Genomic DNA, 23035 nt, shown 5'->3' on the forward strand with positions numbered 1-23035 from the left:
TCCCTTTGGACTGCTAGCCACAGGACCCTGATCGCCGTGAGTACGACGATCAGGGTCCCTTTGGACTGCTAGCCACAGAACCCTGATCGCTGTGAGTACGACGATCGGGGTCCCTTTGGACTGCTAGCCACAGAACCCTGATCGCTGTGAGTATGACGATCGGGGTCCCTTTGGACTGCTAGCCACAGAACCCTGATCGCTGTGAGTACGACGATCAGGGTCCCTTTGGACTGCTAGCCACAGGACCCTGATCGCTGTGAGTACGACGATCGGGGTCCCTTTGGACTGCTAGCCACAGGACCCTGATCGCTGTGAGTACGACGATCGGGGTCCCTTTGGACTGCTAGCCACAGGACCCTGATCGCCGTGAGTACGACGATCGGGGTCCCTTTGGACTGCTAGCCACAGAACCCTGATCGCTGTGAGTACGACGATCGGGGTCCCTTTGGACTGCTAGCCACAGGACCCTGATCGCCGTGAGTACGACGATCGGGGTCCCTTTGGACTGCTAGCCACAGGACCCTGATCGCCGTGAGTACGACGATCGGGGTCCCTTTGGACTGCTAGCCACAGGACCCTGATCGCCGTGAGTATGACGATCGGGGTCCCTTTGGACTGCTAGCCACAGGACCCTGATCGCCGTGAGTACGACGATCGGGGTCCCTTTGACTGCTAGCCACAGGACCCTGATCGCTGTGAGTACGACGATCGGGGTCCCTTTGGACTGCTAGCCACAGGACCCTGATCGTGAGGACTGCTGTCCACGACGATCGGGGTCCTTTGGACTGCTAGCCACAGACCCTGATCGCTGTGAGTACGGCACGTCCCTTTGGACTGCTAGCCACAGGACCCTGATCGCCGTGAGTACGACGATCGGGGTCCCTTGACTGCTAGCCACAGGACCCTGATCGCTGTGAGTACGACGATCGGGGTCCCTTTGGACTGCTAGCCACAGGACCCTGATCGCCGTGAGTATGACGATCATGGGGTCCCTTTGGACTGCTAGACACAGAACCCTGATGGTCTGGTCTCGTGAGTACGACGATCGGGGTCCCTTGGACTGCTAGCCACAGGACCCTGATCGCAACGTGAGTATGACGACAGGGTCCTATCTTTGGACACGTATCTAGCCACAGGGCACCCTGATCGCCGTGACTACACTATCTCTGACAACAGGTAGCACTACAGTAAATAACATCGGGGTCAACTTGGCTAGCAGTTCATATTTTCAGTAGACTAATTGGTCAACTATGGAAGGAATTTCAGCTAGTTATTAGCTATAGTTCAAACAGTCACGTCTCTTCTCCTCAGCTCTCTCACGGCAGACTGTAGCCTAGCAATCCGTCCGTGTGCTGCATGACCAACATGTAGCACACAGTAAATAACATAGTCCGTGCTTAAACAACAACAACAAAGTAATTAAGGGGGTTTTACACTTACATGGTCTGGTCTCCAAACCCTCTGCTATCCCCTGCACTACAGTATCTCTGACAACAGGAGCACTACACTATCTCTGGCAACAGGAGCACTACAGTATCTCTGGCAACAGGAGCACTACAGTATCTCTGGCAACAGGAGCAACAGGAGCACTACACTATCTCTGGCAACAGGAGCACTACAGTATCTCTGGCAACAGGAGCACTACAGTATCTCTGGCAACAGGAGCACTACAGTATCTCTGGCAACAGGAGCACTACAGTATCTCTGACAACAGGAGCACTACAGTATCTCTGGCAACAGGAGCACTACAGTATCTCTGGCAACAGGAGCACTACAGTATCTCTGGCAACAGGAGCACTACACTATCTCTGGCAACAGGAGCACTACAGTATCTCTGGCAACAGGAGCACTACAGTATCTCTGGCAACAGGAGCACTACAGTATCTCTGGCAACAGGAGCACTACAGTATCTCTGGCAACAGGAGCACTACAGTATCTCTGGCAACAGGAGCACTACAGTATCTCTGACAACAGGAGCACTACAGTATCTCTGGCAACAGGAGCACTACACTATCTCTGGCAACAGGAGCACTACAGTATCTCTGGCAACAGGAGCACTACAGTATCTCTGGCAACAGGAGCCCTACAGTATCTCTGGCAACAGGAGCACTACAGTATCTCTGGCAACAGGAGCCCTACAGTATCTCTGGCAACAGGAGCACTACAGTATCTCTGGCAACAGGAGCCCTACAGTATCTCTGGCAACAGGAGCACTACAGTATCTCTGGCAACAGGAGCACTACAGTATCTCTGGCAACAGGAGCCCTACAGTATCTCTGGCAACAGGAGCCCTACAGTATCTCTGGCAACAGGAGCACTACAGTATCTCTGGCAACAGGAGCCCTACAGTATCTCTGGCAACAGGAGCACTACAGTATCTCTGGCAACAGGAGCACTACAGTATCTCTGGCAACAGGAGCACTACAGTATCTCTGGCAACAGGAGCACTACAGTATCTCTGGCAACAGGAGCACTACAGTATCTCTGGCAACAGGAGCACTACACTATCTCTGGCAACAGGAGCACTACAGTATCTCTGGCAACAGGAGCACACAGTATCTCAGTATCTCTGGCAACAGGAGCACTACAGTATTTTCATGGTCTTCTAGTCTCTCAGTCTGAACCTTCTGCAACAGGAGCCTGCAGATAAACACCATATTTAACAGGAGCTTTGGTTTCTGTCTACAGGAGCTCTCAGTATCTCTCCAGTGGTGTTTAACAGGGACCTTCCACCTGGTTTGTAGTCTCTGGCAACAGGAGCCCTCAGCCTCTCTGATCTAGTCTCTGGCAACAGGAGCCAACCCCTGGCAGCCTCTCTGAACTACAGTCTCTCTGATCTACAGTCTCTGGCAATAGAGCCAACCCCAGTATCTCTGGCAACAGGAGCCTCTCTCTGAACTAGCAGTCTCTGGCAATAGAGCCAAGTATCCCCAGGAGCTCCTACAGCCTCTCTGATCTACAGTCTCTGGCAACAGGAGCACTAGAGCCAACCCCAGTATCTCAGCCTCTCTGGCAACAGGAGCTAGTCTCTGTCAACAGAGCCAGCCCCCTCTAGCCTCAGTCTCTGAACAGGAGCACTAGTCTCTGTCAATAGAGCCAACCCCTGAGCCTCAGTATCTGATCTACAGTCTCTGTCAACAGAGCCAACCCCTGACAACAGCCTCTCTGGTCTACAGGCTCTGGCAAGGAGCACTACAGAGCCAGGAGCCCTACACCCCCCCTACAGTATCTCTGGCAACAGGAGCCTCTCTGATCTACAGTCTCTGGCAACAGAGCCAACAGTATCCTGGCAGCCTCTCTGATCTGGCACAGTCTCTGTGGCAACAGGAGCACTACAGTATCTCTGGCAACAGGAGCCTCTATCTCTGATCTACAGTCTCTGGCAATAGAGCCAACCCCTGGCAGCCTCTATCTCTGATCTACAGTCTCTGGCAATAGGAGCCAACCCCCCTACAGCCTCTCTGGCAACAGGAGTCTCTGTCAATAGAGCCAACCCCTCAGCCTCTCAACAGATCTACAGACTCTGTCAATAGAGCCAACCCCCTCAGCCTCTCTGATCTAGTCTCTGTCAATAGGAGCCAACCCTCAGCCTCAGTCTGATCTAGTCTCTGTCAATAGAGCCAACCCCTCAGCCTCTCTGAACTACAGTCTCTGTCAATAGAGCCAACCCCTCAGCCTCTCTGATCTACAGTCTCTGGCAACAGGAGCACTAGAGCCAACCCCTCTGGCAGCCTCAGTCTGATCTACAGACTCTGTCAATAGAGCCAACCCCTCAGCCTCTCTGATCTAGTCTCTGTCAATAGAGTCTCTGCCAACCCCCTGGCAGCCTCTCTGATCTACAGTCTCTGTCAACAGAGCCAACCCCTCAGCCTCTCTCTGATCTACAGTCTCTATCAATAGAGCCAACCCCAGGAGCACTCAGCCTCTCTGATCTACAGTCTCTGTCAATAGAGCCAACCCCCTCAGCCTCTCTGATCTACAGTCTCTGTCAATAGAGCCAACCCCTCAGCCTCTCTGATCTACAGTCTCTGGCAACAGAGCCAACCCCTCAGCCTCTCTGATCTACAGTCTCTGTCAATAGAGCCAACCCCAGTCAGCCTCTCTGATCTAGTCTCTGTCAATAGAGCCAACCCCCTCAGCCTCTCTGATCTACAGTCTCTGTCAATAGAGCCAACCCCCTCAGCCTCTCTGATCTAGTCTCTGTCAATAGAGCCAACCCCCTCAGCCTCTCTGATCTACAGTCTCTGTCAATAGAGCCAACCCCCTCAGCCTCTCTGATCTACAGTCTCTGTCAATAGAGCCAACCCCCTCAGCCTCTCTGATCTACAGTCTCTGTCAATAGAGCCAACCCCCTCAGCCTCTCTGATCTAGTCTCTGTCAATAGAGCCAACCCCCTCAGCCTCTCTGATCTAGTCTCTGTCAATAGAGCCAACCCCCTCAGCCTCTCTGATCTACAGTCTCTGTCAATAGAGCCAACCCCCTCAGCCTCTCTGATCTAGTCTCTGTCAATAGAGCCAACCCCCTCAGCCTCTCTGATCTACAGTCTCTGTCAATAGAGCCAACCCCCTCAGCCTCTCTGGTCTACAGGCTCTGTCAATAGAGCCAACCCCCTCAGCCTCTCTGATCTACAGTCTCTGTCAATAGAGCCAACCCCCTCAGCCTCTCTGATCTACAGGCTCTGTCAATAGAGCCAACCCCCTCAGCCTCTCTGATCTACAGTCTCTGTCAATAGAGCCAACCCCCTCAGCCTCTCTGATCTACAGACTCTGTCAATAGAGCCAACCCCCTCAGCCTCTCTGATCTACAGTCTCTGTCAATAGAGCCAACCCCCTCAGCCTCTCTGATCTACAGTCTCTGTCTCTGTCTCCTATGTGTTTTAAACTTCTCCATGGTCTAGTCTCTCTGTCCTCTGTTGTCCCCTGTCCTATAATATTTTAGGATTCAACCCCCTCAGCCTCTAGTTCACTCCAGCACACGCTATGAGCTTTGCACTCTAATAATGACAGCTTGACTCAAATCCCTGGATTAGAGAGTGAGGGAGAAAGAGAGAGAGACGTTAACACAACAAAACACCATTCATCCACCCTCTCCAGCATAACAACAATAACAAAAGACTAACAAAGGAACAAAAACACATGAACCCCGCTCCCTGGTTAGGTAATCTTCCCCCTCCCAGTATTCAGCCTAATCCCTCTATCTCTCCCTCTCTTTCTCTCTCACCCCCTCTCTATCTCTCCCTCTCTTTCTCTCTCACCCCCCTCTCTATCTCTCCCTCTCTTTCTCTCTCACCCCCTCTCTATCTCTCCCTCTCTTTCTCTCTTCTCACCCCCCTCTCTATCTCTCCTCTCTGGTCTAAAGACTAACAAAGGAACCAACCCCCATCTCTCTCACCCCTCTCTATCTCTCCCTCTCTTTCTCTCTCACCCCCTCTCTATCTCTCCCTCTCTTTCTCTCTCACCCTCTCTATCTCTCCCTCTCTTTCTCTCTCACCCCCTCTCTATCTCTCCCTCTCTTTCTCTCTCACCCCCTCTCTATCTCTCCCTCTCTTTCTCTCTCACCTCCCTCTCTATCTCTCCCTCTCTTTCTCTCTCACCCCTCTCTATCTCTCCCTCTCTTTCTCTCTTCTCACCCCCTCTCTATCTCTCCCTCTCTTTCTCTCTCACCCCCTCTCTATCTCTCCCTCTCTTTCTCTCTCACCCCCTCTCTATCTCTCCCTCTCTTTCTCTCTCACCCCCTCTCTATCTCTCCCTCTCTTTCTCTCTTCTCACCCCCTCTCTATCTCTCCCTCTCTTTCTCTCTCACCCCCTCTCTATCTCTCCCTCTCTTTCTCTCTTCTCACCCCCTCTCTATCTCTCCCTCTCTTTCTCTCTCACCCCCTCTCTATCTCTCCCTCTCTTTCTCTCACCCCCCCCTCTCTCTCTCTCCCTCTCTTTCTCTCTCCCCCCCCTCTCTATCTCTCCCTCTCTTTCTCTCTCACCCCCTCTCTATCTCTCCCTCTCTTTCTCTCTCACCCCCTCTCTATCTCTCCCTCTCTTTCTCTCTCACCCCCTCTCTCTCTCTCCCTCTCTTTCTCTCTCACCCCCTCTCTATCTCTCCCTCTTTCTCTCTTCTCACCCCCCTCTCTATCTCTCCCTCTCTTTCTCTCTCACCCCCTCTCTATCTCTCCCTCTCTTTCTCTCTCACCCCCTCTCTATCTCTCCCTCTCTTTCTCTCTCACCCCCTCTCTATCTCTCCCTCTCTTTCTCTCTTCTCACCCCCTCTCTATCTCTCCCTCTCTTTCTCTCTCACCCCCTCTCTATCTCTCCCTCTCTTTCTCTCTCACCCCCTCTCTCCCTCTCTTTCTCACCCCCTCTCACCTCCCTCTCTCTTCTTTCTCTCTTCTCACCCCCTCTCTATCTCTCCCTCTCTTTCTCTCTCACCCCCTCTCTATCTCTCCCTCTCTTTCTCTCTTCTCACCCCCTCTCTATCTCTCCCTCTCTTTCTCTCTCACCCCCTCTCTCTCTCTCCCTCTCTTTCTCTCTCACCCCCTCTCTATCTCTCCCTCTCTTTCTCTCTCACCCCTCTCTATCTCTCCCTCTCTTTCTCTCTTCTCTTCTTACCCCCTCTCTATCTCTCCCTCTCTTTCTCTCTCAACCCCTCTCTATCTCTCCCTCTCTTTCTCTCTTCTCACCCCCCTCTCTATCTCTCCCTCTCTTTCTCTCTTCTCACCCCCTCTCTCTCTCCCTCTCTTTCTCTCTTCTCACCCCCTCTCTCTCTCCTCTCTTTCTCTCTTCTCACCCCCTCTCTCTCTCCTTCTCTTTCTCTCTTCTCACCCCCTCTCTATCTCTCCCTATATTTCTCTCTTCTCACCCCCATCTCTATCTCTCCCTCTCTTTCTCTCTCACCCCCTCTCTATCTCTCCTCTCTTTCTCTCTCACCCCCTCTCTATCTCTCCTCTATTTCTCTCTTCTCACCCCCTCTCTATCTCTCCCTCTCTTTCTCTCTCACCCCCCTCTCTATCTCTCCCTCTCTTTCTCTCTCACCCCCCTCTCTATCTCTCCCTCTCTTTCTCTCTCACCCCCCTCTTCTTCTCTCTCTGGGTGTCTGTTGTCCTGTTGTAGCCTCTCAACAGTTGCAGATTTAAGCCATCACTACAATAATGGGATTGGTTTTGGCCTCCTGCGGTTTGTAATGAAGGATAATTAGTATTTCAATTTACCCCGGCCAACTAAGAACCTCCCTTCGCTCTCTCTTTCTCTTGCTTTCTCTCTCTCGCTCACTGTCTTTCTCCCCTACCCCGTCTCTCTCTCAACTCAATTTAAGGGCTTTATTGGCTTGGGAAATATATGTTAACATCGCCCAAACAACTGAAAGGGATAATAAACAGAAGTGAAATGAACAGTAAACATTAACACTCACAAAAGTTCCAAAGGAATTGAGACATGACAAATGTCATATTATGTCTATATACAGTGTTTTAACGATGTGCAAATAGTTAAAGGGAATATAAATCAACAGAAATATAGTTTTAATTGTGTTTGTTCTTCACTGGTTGCCCTTTTCTGGTGGCAACAGGTCATAAATCTTGCTGCTGTGACACACTGTGGTATTTCACCCAGTAAATATGGGAGTTTATCAAAATCGGGTTTGTTTTTGAATTCTTTGGGTCTTTGTAATCTGAGGGAAATATGTGTCTCTAATATGGTCATACATTTGGCAGGAGGTTAGGAAGTGCAGCTCAGTTTCCACCTCATCTTGTTGGCAGTGAGCACATAGCCTGTCTTCTCTTGAGAGCCATGTCTGCCTACGGCGGCCTCTTTCCATAGCAAGGCTACGCTCACTGAGTCTGTACAAAGTCCAAAGCTTCCTTAAGTTTGGGTCAGTCACAGTGGTCAGGTATTCTGCCACTGTGTACTCTCTGTTTAGGGCCAAATAGCATTCTAGTTTGCTCTGTTTTTTTGTTAATTACTTGACACATTGGAAATCATTCTCTTTTAGTTTTCTTATGATTTGGTTTGGGTCTAATTGTGTTGCTGTCCTGCTGCTCTGTGGGGTCTGTTTGTGAACAAAGTCCCAGGACCAGCTTGCTTCGGAGGCTCTTTTCCATGTTAATTTCTCTGTAGGTGATGGCTTTGTTATGGAAGGTTTGTGAATATCTTCCTTTTAGTAGGTGGTTGTGGAATTTTAACCAATTTTTTTCTGGATTTTGATCTTTATCGGCCTAATTCTGCTCTGCATTAGGTGTTCTACGTTGTACACAGAGGATATTTTTTGCCGTCTGAATTTGGTGTTTGTCCCATTTTGTGAATGCTTAGTTGGTGAGCGGACCCCAGACCTCACAACCATAAAGGACAATGGGTTCTAAAACTGATTCAAGTATTTTTAGCCAGATCCTAATTGGTATGTTGAATTTTATATTCCTTTTGATGGCATAGAAGACCCTTCTTGCCTTGTCTCTCAGATCGTTTACAGCTTTGTGGAAGTTACCTGTGGTGCTGCTGTTTAGGCTGAGGTATGTATAGTTTGTTGTTGTGCTCGAGGGCAATGGTGTCTAGATGGAATTTGTGGTCCTGGCAACTGAACCTTTTTTGGAACGCCATTATTTTTGTCTTAGTGAGATTTACTGTCAGGTCCCAGGTCTGACAGAATCTGTGCAGAAGATCTAGGTGAAGCTGTAGGTCCTCCTGGTTGCGGACAGAAGCACCAGATCATCAGCAAACAGTAGACATTTTGACTTCAGATTCTAGTAGGGTGAGGCCGGGTGCTGCAGACTGTTCCTGTGCCCTCGCCAGTTCATTGATGTGTATGTTGAAGGGGGTTGGGCTTAAGCTGCATCCCTGTCTCACCCCACAGCCCTGTGGGAATTTTTTTGTTGTGGTTTTTGCCCATTTTAACAGTGCAGTTCTCTTTTATGTTCAAGTCCTATCAGGCACCAGGGGATTAGACTCTTCAAATGAACCAAGTTATTCTTAAAAGAGAAGTACAGACACAACTTTGGACAGTTAAGCAGGGAGACTAACATTCATCCACTTGAAGCAGATTGTTGTGATTTCCCTGATGTATTATCTATGACGTATTATACTGGGGTAGAGGCCTAACTCTCTTGTAAACTACCTTATAAGGAGGTTTAGCTAGCCCAGGCGGTTGGGAGAGAGGAAGAGGGGAGAGAGCTGTTCCTTAAGGCTGCTGTTCATTCCTGTGTGTTTGTCTCTGCCATCTGTCTGTCTGTCTGTCTCTGTCTGTCTGTCGACTTGCAGAATGATTAGACTATATTCTTGGGAGAAAGAGACTTGAATTTCCTTGCAGTAGAGACACTAAGCATAATGAATTCTCTCCAGCCGGTGGTCTGGTGATAACGCAGTAGTATGTTTCCAACTCGTGATGTCATAGCACATAAAGGCCTGCAAACTGCTACTGCTTTCAACACCTTTTAAAGCACAGAAGACAGTAGAGTAGGTGTTGAGACGTTTTCTACCTCGTCCAATACTCTTCGTCGTGCCATGCTTGTTCATGACTCCTCTAAGGTTGTTGTTTTGTTTTAGTCATTTAATTACTGTAGTCATCATTTAGACTGGACTTGTTATTCACAGTCAGGCCCGTTGGCTAAACGTCAGTTTACTGACACGTTAATATGAAGCTATGTGTTGAGTTCCAGCACATCGTAACTCTAAAGCAGAGGTCATGTTATACAGAGCCATGATTATACGGAAGTCCTTTCCATCTCCAGGGAGTGGAACAACAAACCGGGTTTCAGAAAGAGGAATAACACCTTTCCCTCGTGTGACCTACTTGTTGTACGGACATGTATCTGTAACAGATTGATACGCACACCCTTTACAAATAAAAACAAGTTTATTTAACAAGCCAAGTCAGTTTAAGAACAAATTCTTATTTATAATGATGGCCTACCGGGGAACAGTGGGTTAACTGCCTTGTTCAGGGGTAGAATGACAGATTTTTTATCTTGTCAGCTCGGGGATTCGATCTAACAACCTTTCAGTTACTGACCCAATGCTCTAACCACTAGGCTACCTGCTCTAACCACTAGGCTACCTGCTCTAACCGCTAGGCTACCTGCTCTAACCGCTAGGCTACCTGCTCTAACCACTAGGCTACCTGCTCTAACCACTAGGCTACCTGCTATAACCACGAGACTACCTGCTCTAACCACTAGGCTACCTGCTCTAACCAACAGACTACCTGCTCTAACCACTAGGCTACCTGCTCTAACCAAGAGACTACCTGCTCTAACCACTAGGCTACCTGCTCTAACCACTAGGCTACCTGCTCTAACCACTAGGCTACCTGCCTCTAACCACTAGGCTACCTGCTCTAACCACTAGGCTACCTGCTCTAACCACTAGGCTACCTGCTCTAACCACTAGGCTACCTGCTCTAACCACTAGGCTACCTGACTCTAACCACTAGGCTACCTGCTCTAACCACTAGGCTACCTGCTCTAACAACTAGGCTACCTGCTCTAACCACTAGGCTACCTGCTCTAACAACTAGGCTACCTGCCTCTAACCACTAGGCTACCTGCTCTAACCACTAGGCTACCTGCTCTAACCACTAGGCCACCTGCTCTAACCACTAGGCTACCTGCACTAACCACTAGGCTACCTGCTCTAACCACTAGGCTACCTGCTCTAACCACTAGGCTACCTGCTCTAACCACTAGGCCACCTGCTCTAACCACTAGGCCACCTGCTCTAACCACTAGGCCACCTGCTCTAACCACTAGGCTACCTGCTCTAACCACTAGACTACCTGCTCTAACCACTAGGCTACCTGCTCTAACCACTAGGCCACCTGCTCTAACCACTAGGCCACCTGCTCTAACCACTAGGCTACCTGCTCTAACCACTAGACTACCTGCTCTAACCACTAGGCTACCTGCTCTAACCACTAGGCTACCTGCTCTAACCACTAGGCCACCTGCTCTAACCACTAGGCCACCTGCTCTAACCACTAGGCCACCTGCCGCCCTACATACAACCACATGTTATTATTCTTAATTTATTGTTATGCATTGTAAATTTGTGTATTTTTAGTTGTTATTATTTATATTATTATTATTATTTATAGTATTATTCCCAAAGATTGGAAAGATGCCGCGGTCATCCCCCTCTTCAAAGGGGGTGACACTCTGGACCCAAACTGCTACAGACCTATATCCATCCTGCCCTGCCTTTCTAAGGTCTTCGAAAGCCAAGTTAACTATTAGATCACCGACCATTTCGAATCGCACCGTACCATTCTCCGCTATGCAATCTGGTTTCAGAGCTGGTCATGGGTGCACCTCTGCCATCTCAAGGTCCTTAATGATATCATAACTGCCATCGATAAGAGACAGTACTGTGCAGCCGTATTCATCGTCCTGGCCAAGGCTTTCAACTCTGTCAATCACCGCATTCTTATTGGCAGCCTCGACAGCCTTGGTTTCTCAAATGATTGCCTCGCCTGGTTTACCAACTACTTCTCTGATAGAGTTCAGTGTGTCAAATCGGAGGGCCTGTTGTCCGGACCTCTGGCAGTCTCTATGGGGGTACCACAGGGTTCAATCCTCGGGTCAACTCTTCTCTGTATACATCAATGATGTTGCTCTTGCTGCTGGTGATTCTCTGGTACACCTCTACGCAGACGACACCATTCTGTATACTTCTGGCCCCTCTTTGGACACTGTGTTAACTAACCTCCAGATGAGCTTCAATGCCATTTACAACTCTCCTTCCGTGGCCTCCAACTGCTCTTAAGCGCAGGGGAAACTAAATGCATGCTATTCAACCGATCCCTGCCCGCACCTGCTCGCCCGTCCAGCATCACTACTCTGGACTGCTCTGACTTAGAATACGTGGACAACTACAAATACCTAGGTGTCTGGTTAGACTGTAAACTCTCCTTCCAGACTCACAATAAGCATCTCCAATCCTAAATTAAATCTAAAATTGGCTTCCTATATCGCAACAAAGCATCCTTCACTCATGCTGCCAAACATACCCTCATAAAACGGTGATGTCATCTATAAAATAGCCTCCAACACTCTACTCAACAAACTGGATGCAGTCTATCACATTGCCATCCGTTTTGTCACCAAAGCCCCATACACTACCAACCATTGCGACCTGTACGCTCTCGTTGGCTGGCCCTCGCTTCATACTCGTCGCCAAACCCACTGGCTACAGGTTATCTACAAGTCTCTGCTAGGTAAAGCCCCGCCTTATCTCAGCTTACTGGTCACCATAGCAGCACCCACTCGTAGCATGTGCTCCAGCAGGTATATCTCACTGGTCACCATAGCAGCACCCACTCGTAGCACGTGCTCCAGCAGGTATATCTCACTGGTCACCATAGCAGCACCCACTCGTAGCACGTGCTCCAGCAGGTATATCTCACTGGTCACCATAGCAGCACCCACTCGTAGCACGCGCTCCAGCAAGTATATCTCACTGGTCACCATAGCAGCACCCACTCGTAGCACGTGCTCCAGCAGGTATATCTCACTGGTCACCATAGCAGCACCCACTCGTAGCACGCTCTCCAGCAGGTATATCTCACTGGTCACCATAGCAGCACCCACTCGTAGCACGCTCTCCAGCAGGTATATCTCACTGGTCATCCCCCAAAGCCAATTCCTCCTTTGGTCGTGTTTCCTTCCAGTTCTCTGCTGCCAATGACTGGAACGAACTGCAAAAATCTCTGAAGTTGGAGACTCATATCTCCCTCACTAGCTTTAAGCACCAACTGTCAGAGCAGCTCACAGATCACTGCACCTGTACATAGCCCATCAGTAAACAGCCCATCTATCTACCTACCTCATCCCCATACAGTATTTATCTTGCTCCTTTGCACCCCAGTATCTCTACTTTGCACATTCTTCCACTGCAAATCTACCATTCATGTTTTACTTGCTCTATTGTATTTACTTCACCACCATGGCCTTTACCTCCCTTATCTCACCTCATTTACTCACCTTGTATATAGACTTGCTTTTCTACTACTCCATGTGTAACTCTGTGTTGATGTATGTGTCGAATTGCTATGCTTTATTTTGTCCAGGTCGCAGTTGCAAATGAGAACTGGTTCTCAACTAGTCTACCTGGTTAAATAAAGGTGAAATAAAAAAATTATATATATATATATATATATACACTATATATACACACAGTGCATTCAGAAAGTATTCAGACCCCTCAACTTTTCCCACATGTTTGTTACGTTACAGCCTTATTCTAAAATGGATTCAATAAATCAAAAATCTCGATTTACAAACCAAGCCATGAGGTCAAAGGAATCGTCCATAGAGCTCTTAGACAGGATTGTAGAGGCACAGATCTGGGGAAGGGTACAAAGAAAAGACAATTCTGCAGCTTTTAAGGCCTTTATCATTCTTAAATGGAAAAAGTTTTGGAACCAGCAATACTCTTCCTAGAGCTATCAGCCCGGCCAAACTGACAAGGGCCTAGGTCAGAGAGGTGGTCACTCTGACAGAGCTCCAGAGTTCCTCTGTGAAGATGGGAGAACCTTCCAGAAGGACAACCATCTCTGCAGCACTCCACTATTTAATCCATTTCAGAATAAGGCTGTAACTTAACAAAATGTTGAAAAAGTCAAGGGGTCTGAATACTTTCCGTAGGCATTGTATGTCGGTAAATTGGGGATCCTAATTATAAAAAATATAACATTAAAGTAGGCCTCTTCAACAAATAAGTAATTGATCTCTGCAGCTCGTACCGAGCTCAGGAAAACACCATCACAGACCAACATCAGAGACCTTCAGATCAGTGCCACTCAGCTTATACTTAAGACACAGAGTCCCAAAAGCTAGGCCGAGACTAGGCCGAGACTAGGCCGAGGCTAGGCCGAGACTAGGCCCGAGACTGGGCCTACCGAGACTAGGCCGAGACTAGGCCGAGACTAGGCCGAGGCTAGGCCCGAGACTAGGCCTACCGAGACTAGGCCGAGACTCGGCCTACCGAGACTAGGCCATCAATTAACACAGACAAACAAACCAGCACACAGCCAGAGCAGAAAAGGCTGTGGAAACGTAAACAAACAGAGGAACTCAGACAGAATGGGAACAGTAGTCTCTTTTCCTCTCTCTCTCTCTCTCTCTCTCTCTCTCTCTCTCTCTCTCTCTCTCTCTCTCTCTCTCTCTCTCTCTCTCTCTCTCTCTCTCTCTCTCTCTGTCTCTCTCTCTCTCTCTCTCTCTCTCTCTCTCTCTCTCTCTCTCTCTCTCTCTCTCTCTCTCTCTCTCTCTCTCTCTCTCTCTCTCTCTCTGTCTCTCTCTCTCTCTCTCTCTCTCTCTCTCTGTCTCTCTCTCTCTCTCTCTCTCGCTCTCTCGCTCTCTCTCTCTCTCTCTCTCTCTCTCTCTCTCTGTCTCTCTCTCTCTCTCTCTCTCTCTCTCTCTCTCTCTCTCTCTCTCTCTCTCTGTCTCTCTCGTTCTCTATCTGTCTTTCTCTCTCTCTCTCTCTCTCTCTCTCTCTCTCTCTCTCTCTCTCTCTCTCTCTCTCTCTCTCTCTCTCTCTCTCTCTCTAGAACTGAAGATAGTCCGATCATGTCTATTGACTTCAGACGAGATGCCCTACGGCCGTACTTGACAAACTGTCCCATCTCTCCCTGTTGTACTGTCTACATGCCATCCTACCACAGAAACCTGCAAGTCACTCAGAGACAAGTCCAAGCTGCTGAAAATACACACAGTCTGTCTGTGATGCTAATTTACTGTTGGCATGATTTTCATTTGTGCAGGTGGTAGACTATCAGTTAAGACCTGCAGGATTTGGGTTGATCTGTTCTTGCTTCTCATCAGATTTTAGCTGCAGGGAGTGTATGTGTATGTGTATGTGTATGTGTGTGTGTGTGTGTGTGTGTGTGTGTGTGTGTTTAAAAGGAGTGAGTGTGTACTGGCGGCACACATTCAGAGAAGTAATGCTGTCTTCCTCATACTGTGATGGGAACACGCACACACGCCCATCTCACACTGACACACACACACACGCCCATCTCACACTGACACACACACACGCCCATCTCACACTGACACACACACACACACCCATCTCACACACACACACACACACACGCCCATCTCACACTGACACACACACACACACGCCCATCTCACACTGACACACACACACACACACGCCCATCTCACACTGACACACACACACACGCCCATCTCACACTGACACACACACACACGCCCATCTCACACTGACACACACACACACGCCCATCTCACACTGACACACACACACACACACACGCCCATCTCACACTGACACACACACACACACGCCCATCTCACACTGACACACACACACACACGCCCATCTCACACTGACACACACTGACACACACACACACGCTCATCTCACACTGACACACACACACACGCCCATCTCAGACTGACACACACACACATGCCCATCTCACACTGACACACACACACACACACGCCCATCTCACACTGACACACACACACACGCTCATCTCACACTGACACACACACACGCCCATCTCACACTGACACACACACACACGCCCATCTCACACTGACACACACACACACGCTCATCTCACACTGACACACAAACACACGGCATGGTACAGCACCAGGACAGATGGAGTATGTGATCAGATGTCAGTGAACTCCTGGGCTCGACGGCTCATCCTGTCTTCATCGCGTGGCTTAGTGCTGCTGTCCTCTCCTGACTCTGACTGGCATTAAAACTCACTGGATAAACTGTCCTCTCCTGACTCTGACTGGGATTAAAACTCACTGGATAAACTGTCCTCTCCTGGCTCTGACTGGGATTAAAACTCACTGGATAAACTGTCCTCTCCTGGCTCTGACTGGGATTAAAACTCACTGGATAAACTGTCCTCTCCTGGCTCTGACTGGGATTAAAACTCACTGGATAAACTGTCCTCTCCTGGCTCTGACTGGGATTAAAACTCACTGGATAAACTGTCCTCTCCTGGCTCTGACTGGGATTAAAACTCACTGGATAAACTGTCCTCTCCTGGCTCTGACTGGGATTAAAACTCTCCTGGCTCTGACTGGGATTAAAACTCTCCTGACTCTGACTGGGATTAAAACTCACTGGATAAACTGTCCTCTCCTGGCTCTGACTGGGATTAAAACTGGCTGGATAAACTGTCCTCTCCTGGCTCTGACTGGGATTAAAACTCACTGGATAAACTGTCCTCTCCTGGCTCTGACTGGGATTAAAACTCACTGGATAAACTGTCCTCTCCTGACTCTGACTGGGATTAAAACTCTCCTGGCTCTGACTGGGATTAAAACTCTCCTGGCTCTGACTGGGATTAAAACTCTCCTGGCTCTGACTGGGATTAAAACTCTCCTGACTCTGACTGGGATTAAAACTCTCTGGATAAACTGTCCTCTCCTGGCTCTGACTGGGATTAAAACTCTCCTGGCTCTGACTGGGATTAAAACTCACTGGATAAACTGTCCTCGCCTGGCTCTGACTGGGATTAAAACTCTCCTGGCTCTGACTGGGATTAAAACTCTCCTGACTCTGACTGGGATTAAAACTGGCTGGATAAACTGTCCTCTCCTGACTCTGACTGGGATTAAAACTCTCCTGGCTCTGACTGGGATTAAAACTCTCCTGGCTCTGACTGGGATTAAAACTCTCCTGGCTCTGACTGGGATTAAAACTCACTGGATAAACTGTCCTCGCCTGGCTCTGACGGGGATTAAAACTCACTGGATAAACTGTCCTCGCCTGGCTCTGACGGGGATTAAAACTCACTGGATAAACTGTCCTCGCCTGGCTCTGACTGGGATTAAAACTCACTGGATAAGTGACAACTCTGTTCAAGGTCCAATGCAGCCGTTTTTACCTCAATATCAAATCGTTTTAAACAACCTAACAAAAAAATAGCTTCTTAGCAAAGAGCAGTTTCTCAAGCAAGAATGTTGCTAAGACTGTCTGGGAGTGGTCTGAGTGGGGGAGGGGGAAACTGAAAACTAGCTGTTATTGGTAGAGAGGTTTGGAACTCTCTTTTCTTATTGGTCTATAAACTAAATACCTCACGGTGATGTCACAATGGAAAGGCCAAAATTCCGTCCCACTAAAACAGGCTGAAATTTCAGGCGATTATCATCATGTTCACAGTATTCATCTAACCTCATAGTGTGGACATATACAGTGTGTGTGTGTGTGTGTGTGTGTGTGTGTGTGTGTGTGTGTGTGTATATATATATATATATATATATGAAAATGACGTTTTTGACAGCACTGTGTTTTAACAGGTCCTTCCTCTTCAGTTACTCTATCCGGCCTTTCTTTCACAACACACCAATTATTTAGGGGAACACATGAAAGGAAGATGTTGAACAGAAGAGGACGAGTCCTCTGAGACATTTTAGTTAACAACAGAGGTGCACCATAGTGTGGATGTTGCACCATTGAATTGCACTGAGAGACAGAAATATAATCCTTCCGTGAGATGTCTCGGTAGGGGGGGGTCTTTTTTTATTTATTTTTATTCAATTAGACCTTTATTTAACGAGGCAAGTCAGTTAAGAACAAATTCTTATTTTCAATGACATCCTAGGAACAGTGGGTTAACTGCCTGTTGAGGGGCAGAACGACAGATTGTCGTTCCTTGTCAGCTCGGGGGTTTGAACTTACAACCTTCCGGTTACTAGTCCAACGCTCTAACCACTAGGCCACCCTGCCGTCTTCCATCCTCTCAGAGATAGTACTAGTCCACCAGGCCTCCTCTTCGTCGTCGTGGGTTACGGTGCCCTTGCCAGACGAAGAGACTCAGAGAGCAGTGACCAGCACAGCCTGCTTTCTGTCACCTCCATAGTGAGAAAAAGACTCAAATCACCAAGAATTTCCACTAATCATTTTCAAATGCAATCTCTTTTTGGACCTAGTTGTGGTCAATTTGCAGCATACAAATTATTACCCCCCCCCACCCCCCGACCATTCACCTTCTCCTTCCTTAAGATCAGATTGAACTGAGAAAGATAGGCCTCCTCTCCCCATCTCAGTGATTTAAATTCTCTCTCCTCTCTGTCTCCTCCAGGATGTCCTCGACCGGTGGCCGTGGTGCACGGGGAGCTGGTCAACCAGACGGAGGCGAACCGAGGCTCCTTCCCTCCTGGTACCCTGCTGTCCTATGGCTGTGAGCCGGGCTACGCCCCCGATGGACCGGCCTCCATCACCTGTACCACCGCTGGGACATGGACCCGCCTGCCTCTACGCTGTATCAGCACTAATGGTTCGCAACACACACATACACACACACACACACACACACACACACACACACACACACACACACACACACACACACACACACACTGTCATACGAACCAACCGGGGGAGCTATATGCAACACACACACACACACTGTCATATGAACCAACCGGGGAGCTATACGCAACACACACACACTGTCATACGAACCAACCGGGGAGCTATACGCAACACACACACACACACTGTCATACGAACCAACCGGGAGCTGTACGCAACACACACACACACACACACACACACACACACACACACACACACACACACACACACACACACAAACACACTGTCATACGAACCAACCGGGGGAGCTGTATGCAACACACACACACACACACACACCAGTACTTGTCCTTCCTTATGCATCTTATTGGCTTTTTCTAATCTGCATTGATTAGAATACTTTTCTCGCCTCTCCTCCCCTCCTCTCTCTCCCCTCCTCTCTCTCCCCTCCTTTCTCCCCTCCTCTCTCCCCTCTTTCTCCCCTCCCCCTCTCTCTCCCCTCCTTTCTCCCCTCCTCTCTCTCCCCTCTTTCTCCCCTCCTTTCTCCCCTCCCCCTCTCCTCCCCTCCTCTCTCTCCCCTCCTCTCTCCCCCCCCCCCCTCCTTTCTCCCCTCCCCCTCCCTCCTCTCTCCTCTCACCTCTCTCTCCCCTCTTTTCTCCCCTCCCCTCCCCTCCACACTCCCCTCCTCTCTCTCCCCTCCTCTCTCTCCCCTCCTCTCTCCTCTCTCTCCCTTCTCTCTCTCCTCTCTCCCTCCTCTCTCCCTCCTCTCTCCTCTCTCCCTTCTCTCTCTCCTCCCTCTCTCTCTGTCTCGCTCCTCTCCCCTCCTCTCTCCCCTCCTCTCTCCCCTCTCCACTCCCTCCTCTCTCTCCCCCCAGTGTGCCCCCCTCCCACGGAGCCAGAGAACGGAGGGTACAGGTGCCACCCGTCCCCCTGCCACCGCCTCACCCAGAAGACCGTGATAGAGTACTTCTGTGACGAGGGCTACGCTCTGAAGGGGGACCTCAAGTTCCTGACCTGTCAGAATGGGGAGTGGGACGTACCCATGCAGATCACCTGCCGCCTCAGCCCAGGTAAGACCCAGAGTAACCTCCCGTCTCACCTGTTGTATAACAAGCCTTTTACCAGACCACTTTTCTGCCTGGGACACGGATTGACTGGGAGGCCATTATTTTTTTTTGACTATTACATTTCAAACTCAATTGACAAAAGAATCCAAAAGTATTCTGTCTCTCTCTCTCCTCAGATAAGGAGCCGCGGTCTCCGTTGGCGATGCCGACTCTGTCCATCGTAGCGTCCACAGCCTCCTCTGTGGCCCTCCTGTTGCTGCTGGTGGTGCTGTTTGTTCTGCTGCAGCCCAAACTCAAGTCCTTCCACCACAGCAGGTTACACACACACCTTCAATACATTTACATGAACACACACACACACACACACACACACACCTTCAATACATTTACATGAACACACACACACACACCTTCAATACATTTACATGAACACACACACACACACCTTCAATACATTTACATGAACACACACACACACACCTTCAATACATTTACATGAACACACACACACACCTTCAATACATTTACATGAACACACACACACACCTTCAATACATTTACATGAACACACACACACACACACACCTTCAATACATTTACATGAACACACACACACACACACACCTTCAATACATTTACATGAACACACACACACACCTTCAATACATTTACATGAACACACACACACACACACCTTCAATACATTTACATGAACACACACACACACATTCAATACATTTACATGAACACACACACACACACACACCTTCAATACATTTACATGAACACACACACACACACACACCTTCAATACATTTACATGAACACACACACACACCTTCAATACATTTACATGAACACACACACACACACACACCTTCAATACATTTACATGAACACACACACACCTTCAATACATTTACATGAACACACACACACACCTTCAATACATTTACATGAACACACACACACACCTTCAATACATTTACATGAACACACACACACACCTTCAATACATTTACATGAACACACACACACACACACACCTTCAATACATTTACATGAACACACACACACACCTTCAATACATTTACATGAACACACACACACACACACACACCTTCAATACATTTACATGAACACACACACACACACACACCTTCAATACATTTACATGAACACACACACACACCTTCAATACATTTACATGAACACACACACACACCTTCAATACATTTACATGAACACACACACACACCTTCAATACATTTACATGAACACACACACACACACACACCTTCAATACATTTACATGAACACACACACACCTTCAATACATTTACATGAACACACACACACACCTTCAATACATTTACATGAACACACACACACACACACACACACCTTCAATACATTTACATGAACACACACACCTTTACCTCTGTGTGTATTTTGCTGCCATGTTGGGCCCATCAGATCCGGTTTGGTGAAGATGAAATGTAACTGGTTTTACAAGTTAACAGCAGATGAAAACAGTGTATACAGGTGTGTATGTTGCTACCAGACTTACTGTCTCTGGTTCTGTGATGTACAACAGTTAACTAACAGGTGTGTATGTTGCTACCAGACTTACTGTCTCTGGTTCTGTGATGTACAACAGTTAACTAACAGGTGTGTATGTTGCTACCAGACTTACTGTCTCTGGTTCTGTGATGTACAACAGTTAACTAACAGGTGTGTATGTTGCTACCAGACTTACTGTCTCTGGTTCTGTGATTTACAACAGTTAACTAACAGGTGTGTATGTTGCTACCAGACTTACTGTCTCTGGTTCTGTGATGTACAACAGTTAACTAACAGGTGTGTATGTTGCTACCAGACTTACTGTCTCTGGTTCTGTGATGTACAACAGTTAACTAACAGGTGTGTATGTTGCTACCAGACTTACTGTCTCTGGTTCTGTGATGTACAACAGTTAACTAACAGGTGTGTATGTTGCTACCAGACTTACTGTCTCTGGTTCTGTGATTTACAACAGTTAACTAACAGGTGTGTATGTTGCTACCAGACTTACTGTCTCTGGTTCTGTGATGTACAACAGTTAACTAACAGGTGTGTATGTTGCTACCAGACTTACTGTCTCTGGTTCTGTGATGTACAACAGTTAACTAACAGGTGTGTATGTCGCTCTGTTGATTGTGTTGTCAGGCCTGGGGGGGCTGTGAGGTCTGGGGGGCTGTGAGGCCTGGGGGGCTGTGAGGCCTGGGTGGGCTGTGAGGCCTGGGGGGGGCTGTGAGGCCTGGGGGCTGTGAGGCCTGGGGGGCTGTGAGTTCTGGTTCTGGGGGGCTGTGAGGCCTGGGGGCTGTCAGTCCTGGGGGCTGTAGGGCCTGGGGGGCTGTGAGGCCTGGGGGCTGTGAGGCCTGGGGGCAGTGAGGCCTGGGGGGCTGTGAGGCCTGGGGGGGGCTGTGATGAGATCCAGAAGCACCTCTAGTCTACACAGGGCTCTGTTAGGACAGGAACATCACACAGCACCACACCACCAGAAATATTGGTTGGCAATATCCTAAATCTTTCTCTCTCCCTCTTCTCTCTCGTGCTCTCCTTCCCTTCTTTCTATTTCATTCTCTCCCCTCCCCTCCCCTCCCCTCTCCCCTCTCTCTCTCCCCTTCCCTCTCCCCTCTTTCTATCCCCTCCCTCTCTCTCTCTCTCTCTCCCTCTCCCCTCCCCTCTCCCCTGTCTCTCTCTCTCCCCTCCCCTCTCTCTCTCTCTCTCCCCTCTCTCTCCCCTCCCCTCTCCCCTCTCTCTCTCCCCTTCCCTCTCCCCTCTTTCTCTCCCCTCCCCTCTCTCCCCTCCCCTCTCCCCTCTCTCTCTCCCCTCCCCTCTCTCTCCCTCCAGGCGTGAGCAGGGTGTCTCAGGCCAGCCAGCCTCTATCGTGGTGGAAGGGGTCCAGGTGGCCCTCCCCTCCTATGAGGAGGCAGTGTACGGCAGCGGCGCCTCTCTCCCCCCACCTCAAGAATCCCGGGTTCAGATCGTCCTGTCTGAGGGCCCCCAGGGGGCCGAGGGCGGAGCAGAGGGACCGGGTCCCAGCAGTAGGTCCCAGTCCCACCATCACAGAGACAGAGCGAGAGATACAGAGCTGTGCCTCCCCTCCTCCTCTTCCTCCTTCCCTTCATCCTGCCGTCACGCAGAGACAGTACTAGTCCACCAGGCCTCCTCTTCGTCGTCGTGGGTTACGGCACACGGAGGGGGTGCCCTTGCCAGACGTAGAGACTCAGAGAACAGTGACCAGCACAGCCTGCTTTCTGTCACCTCCGTAGACGACTTCTCTGATGGTAGGTGGTGCCGTGTGTGTGTGTGTGTGTGTGTGTGTGTGTGTGTGTGTGTGTGTGTGTGTGTGTGTGTGTGTGTGTGTGTGTGTGTGTGTGTGTGTGTGTGTGTGTGTGTGTGTGTGTGTGTGTGTGTGTGTTCATGTCCTCAACTGTTGAAGGCTTAGTGTTTACATGGTTTACCTTTTGTAGTCCTAACTGTCATTCTACCTGCGTTTATACATACTGTTGCCTGATGCTAGGATCTCTAACACTGATCTCGCACCTCTCTCTGTCTCCTCTCTCTCTGTCTCTCTGTCTCCTCTCTCTCTGTCTCCTCCCTCTCTCTCTCTGTCTCGCTCCTCCCTTTCTC

The 23035-nt window shown here is 49.1% G+C and overlaps 1 protein-coding gene and 2 long non-coding RNA genes across 21 annotated transcripts in view; 2 read left to right on the forward strand and 1 right to left on the reverse strand.

The window, feature by feature from the left end:
* LOC127909502 (sushi domain-containing protein 6-like) overlaps window positions 1-23035 on the forward strand; it is a 61088-nt gene that overhangs the window by 36709 nt on the left and 1344 nt on the right. The window contains exons 3-6 of the mRNA XM_052471371.1: window positions 18055-18249; window positions 19166-19360; window positions 19534-19672; window positions 22253-22689. Coding sequence (XP_052327331.1) covers window positions 18055-18249; window positions 19166-19360; window positions 19534-19672; window positions 22253-22689 — 966 coding nt within the window. The remainder of the gene's footprint in view (window positions 1-18054; window positions 18250-19165; window positions 19361-19533; window positions 19673-22252; window positions 22690-23035) is intronic.
* On the reverse strand, window positions 19680-20826 carry LOC127909504 (uncharacterized). Of its 19 annotated transcripts, none has more exons than XR_008071566.1 (4): window positions 20655-20782; window positions 20266-20615; window positions 20163-20195; window positions 19766-20123 (listed from the first exon to the last, which is right to left on the reverse strand). It is a non-coding gene; the product is annotated as an uncharacterized LOC127909504 (long non-coding RNA). The 19 variants fall into 19 exon arrangements; XR_008071572.1 differs by having other exon boundaries at window positions 19767-20195; window positions 20266-20436; window positions 20517-20615; XR_008071568.1 differs by having other exon boundaries at window positions 19767-20195; window positions 20266-20364; window positions 20404-20615.
* Window positions 20575-21565, forward strand: LOC127909503 (uncharacterized). Its single transcript, XR_008071553.1, has 3 exons — window positions 20575-21091; window positions 21155-21343; window positions 21407-21565. It is a non-coding gene; the product is annotated as an uncharacterized LOC127909503 (long non-coding RNA).

The sequence above is a fragment of the Oncorhynchus keta genome, chromosome 19, assembly GCF_023373465.1.
Source record: "Oncorhynchus keta strain PuntledgeMale-10-30-2019 chromosome 19, Oket_V2, whole genome shotgun sequence".
In the NCBI taxonomy this organism is placed as follows: Eukaryota; Metazoa; Chordata; class Actinopteri; order Salmoniformes; family Salmonidae; genus Oncorhynchus; species Oncorhynchus keta.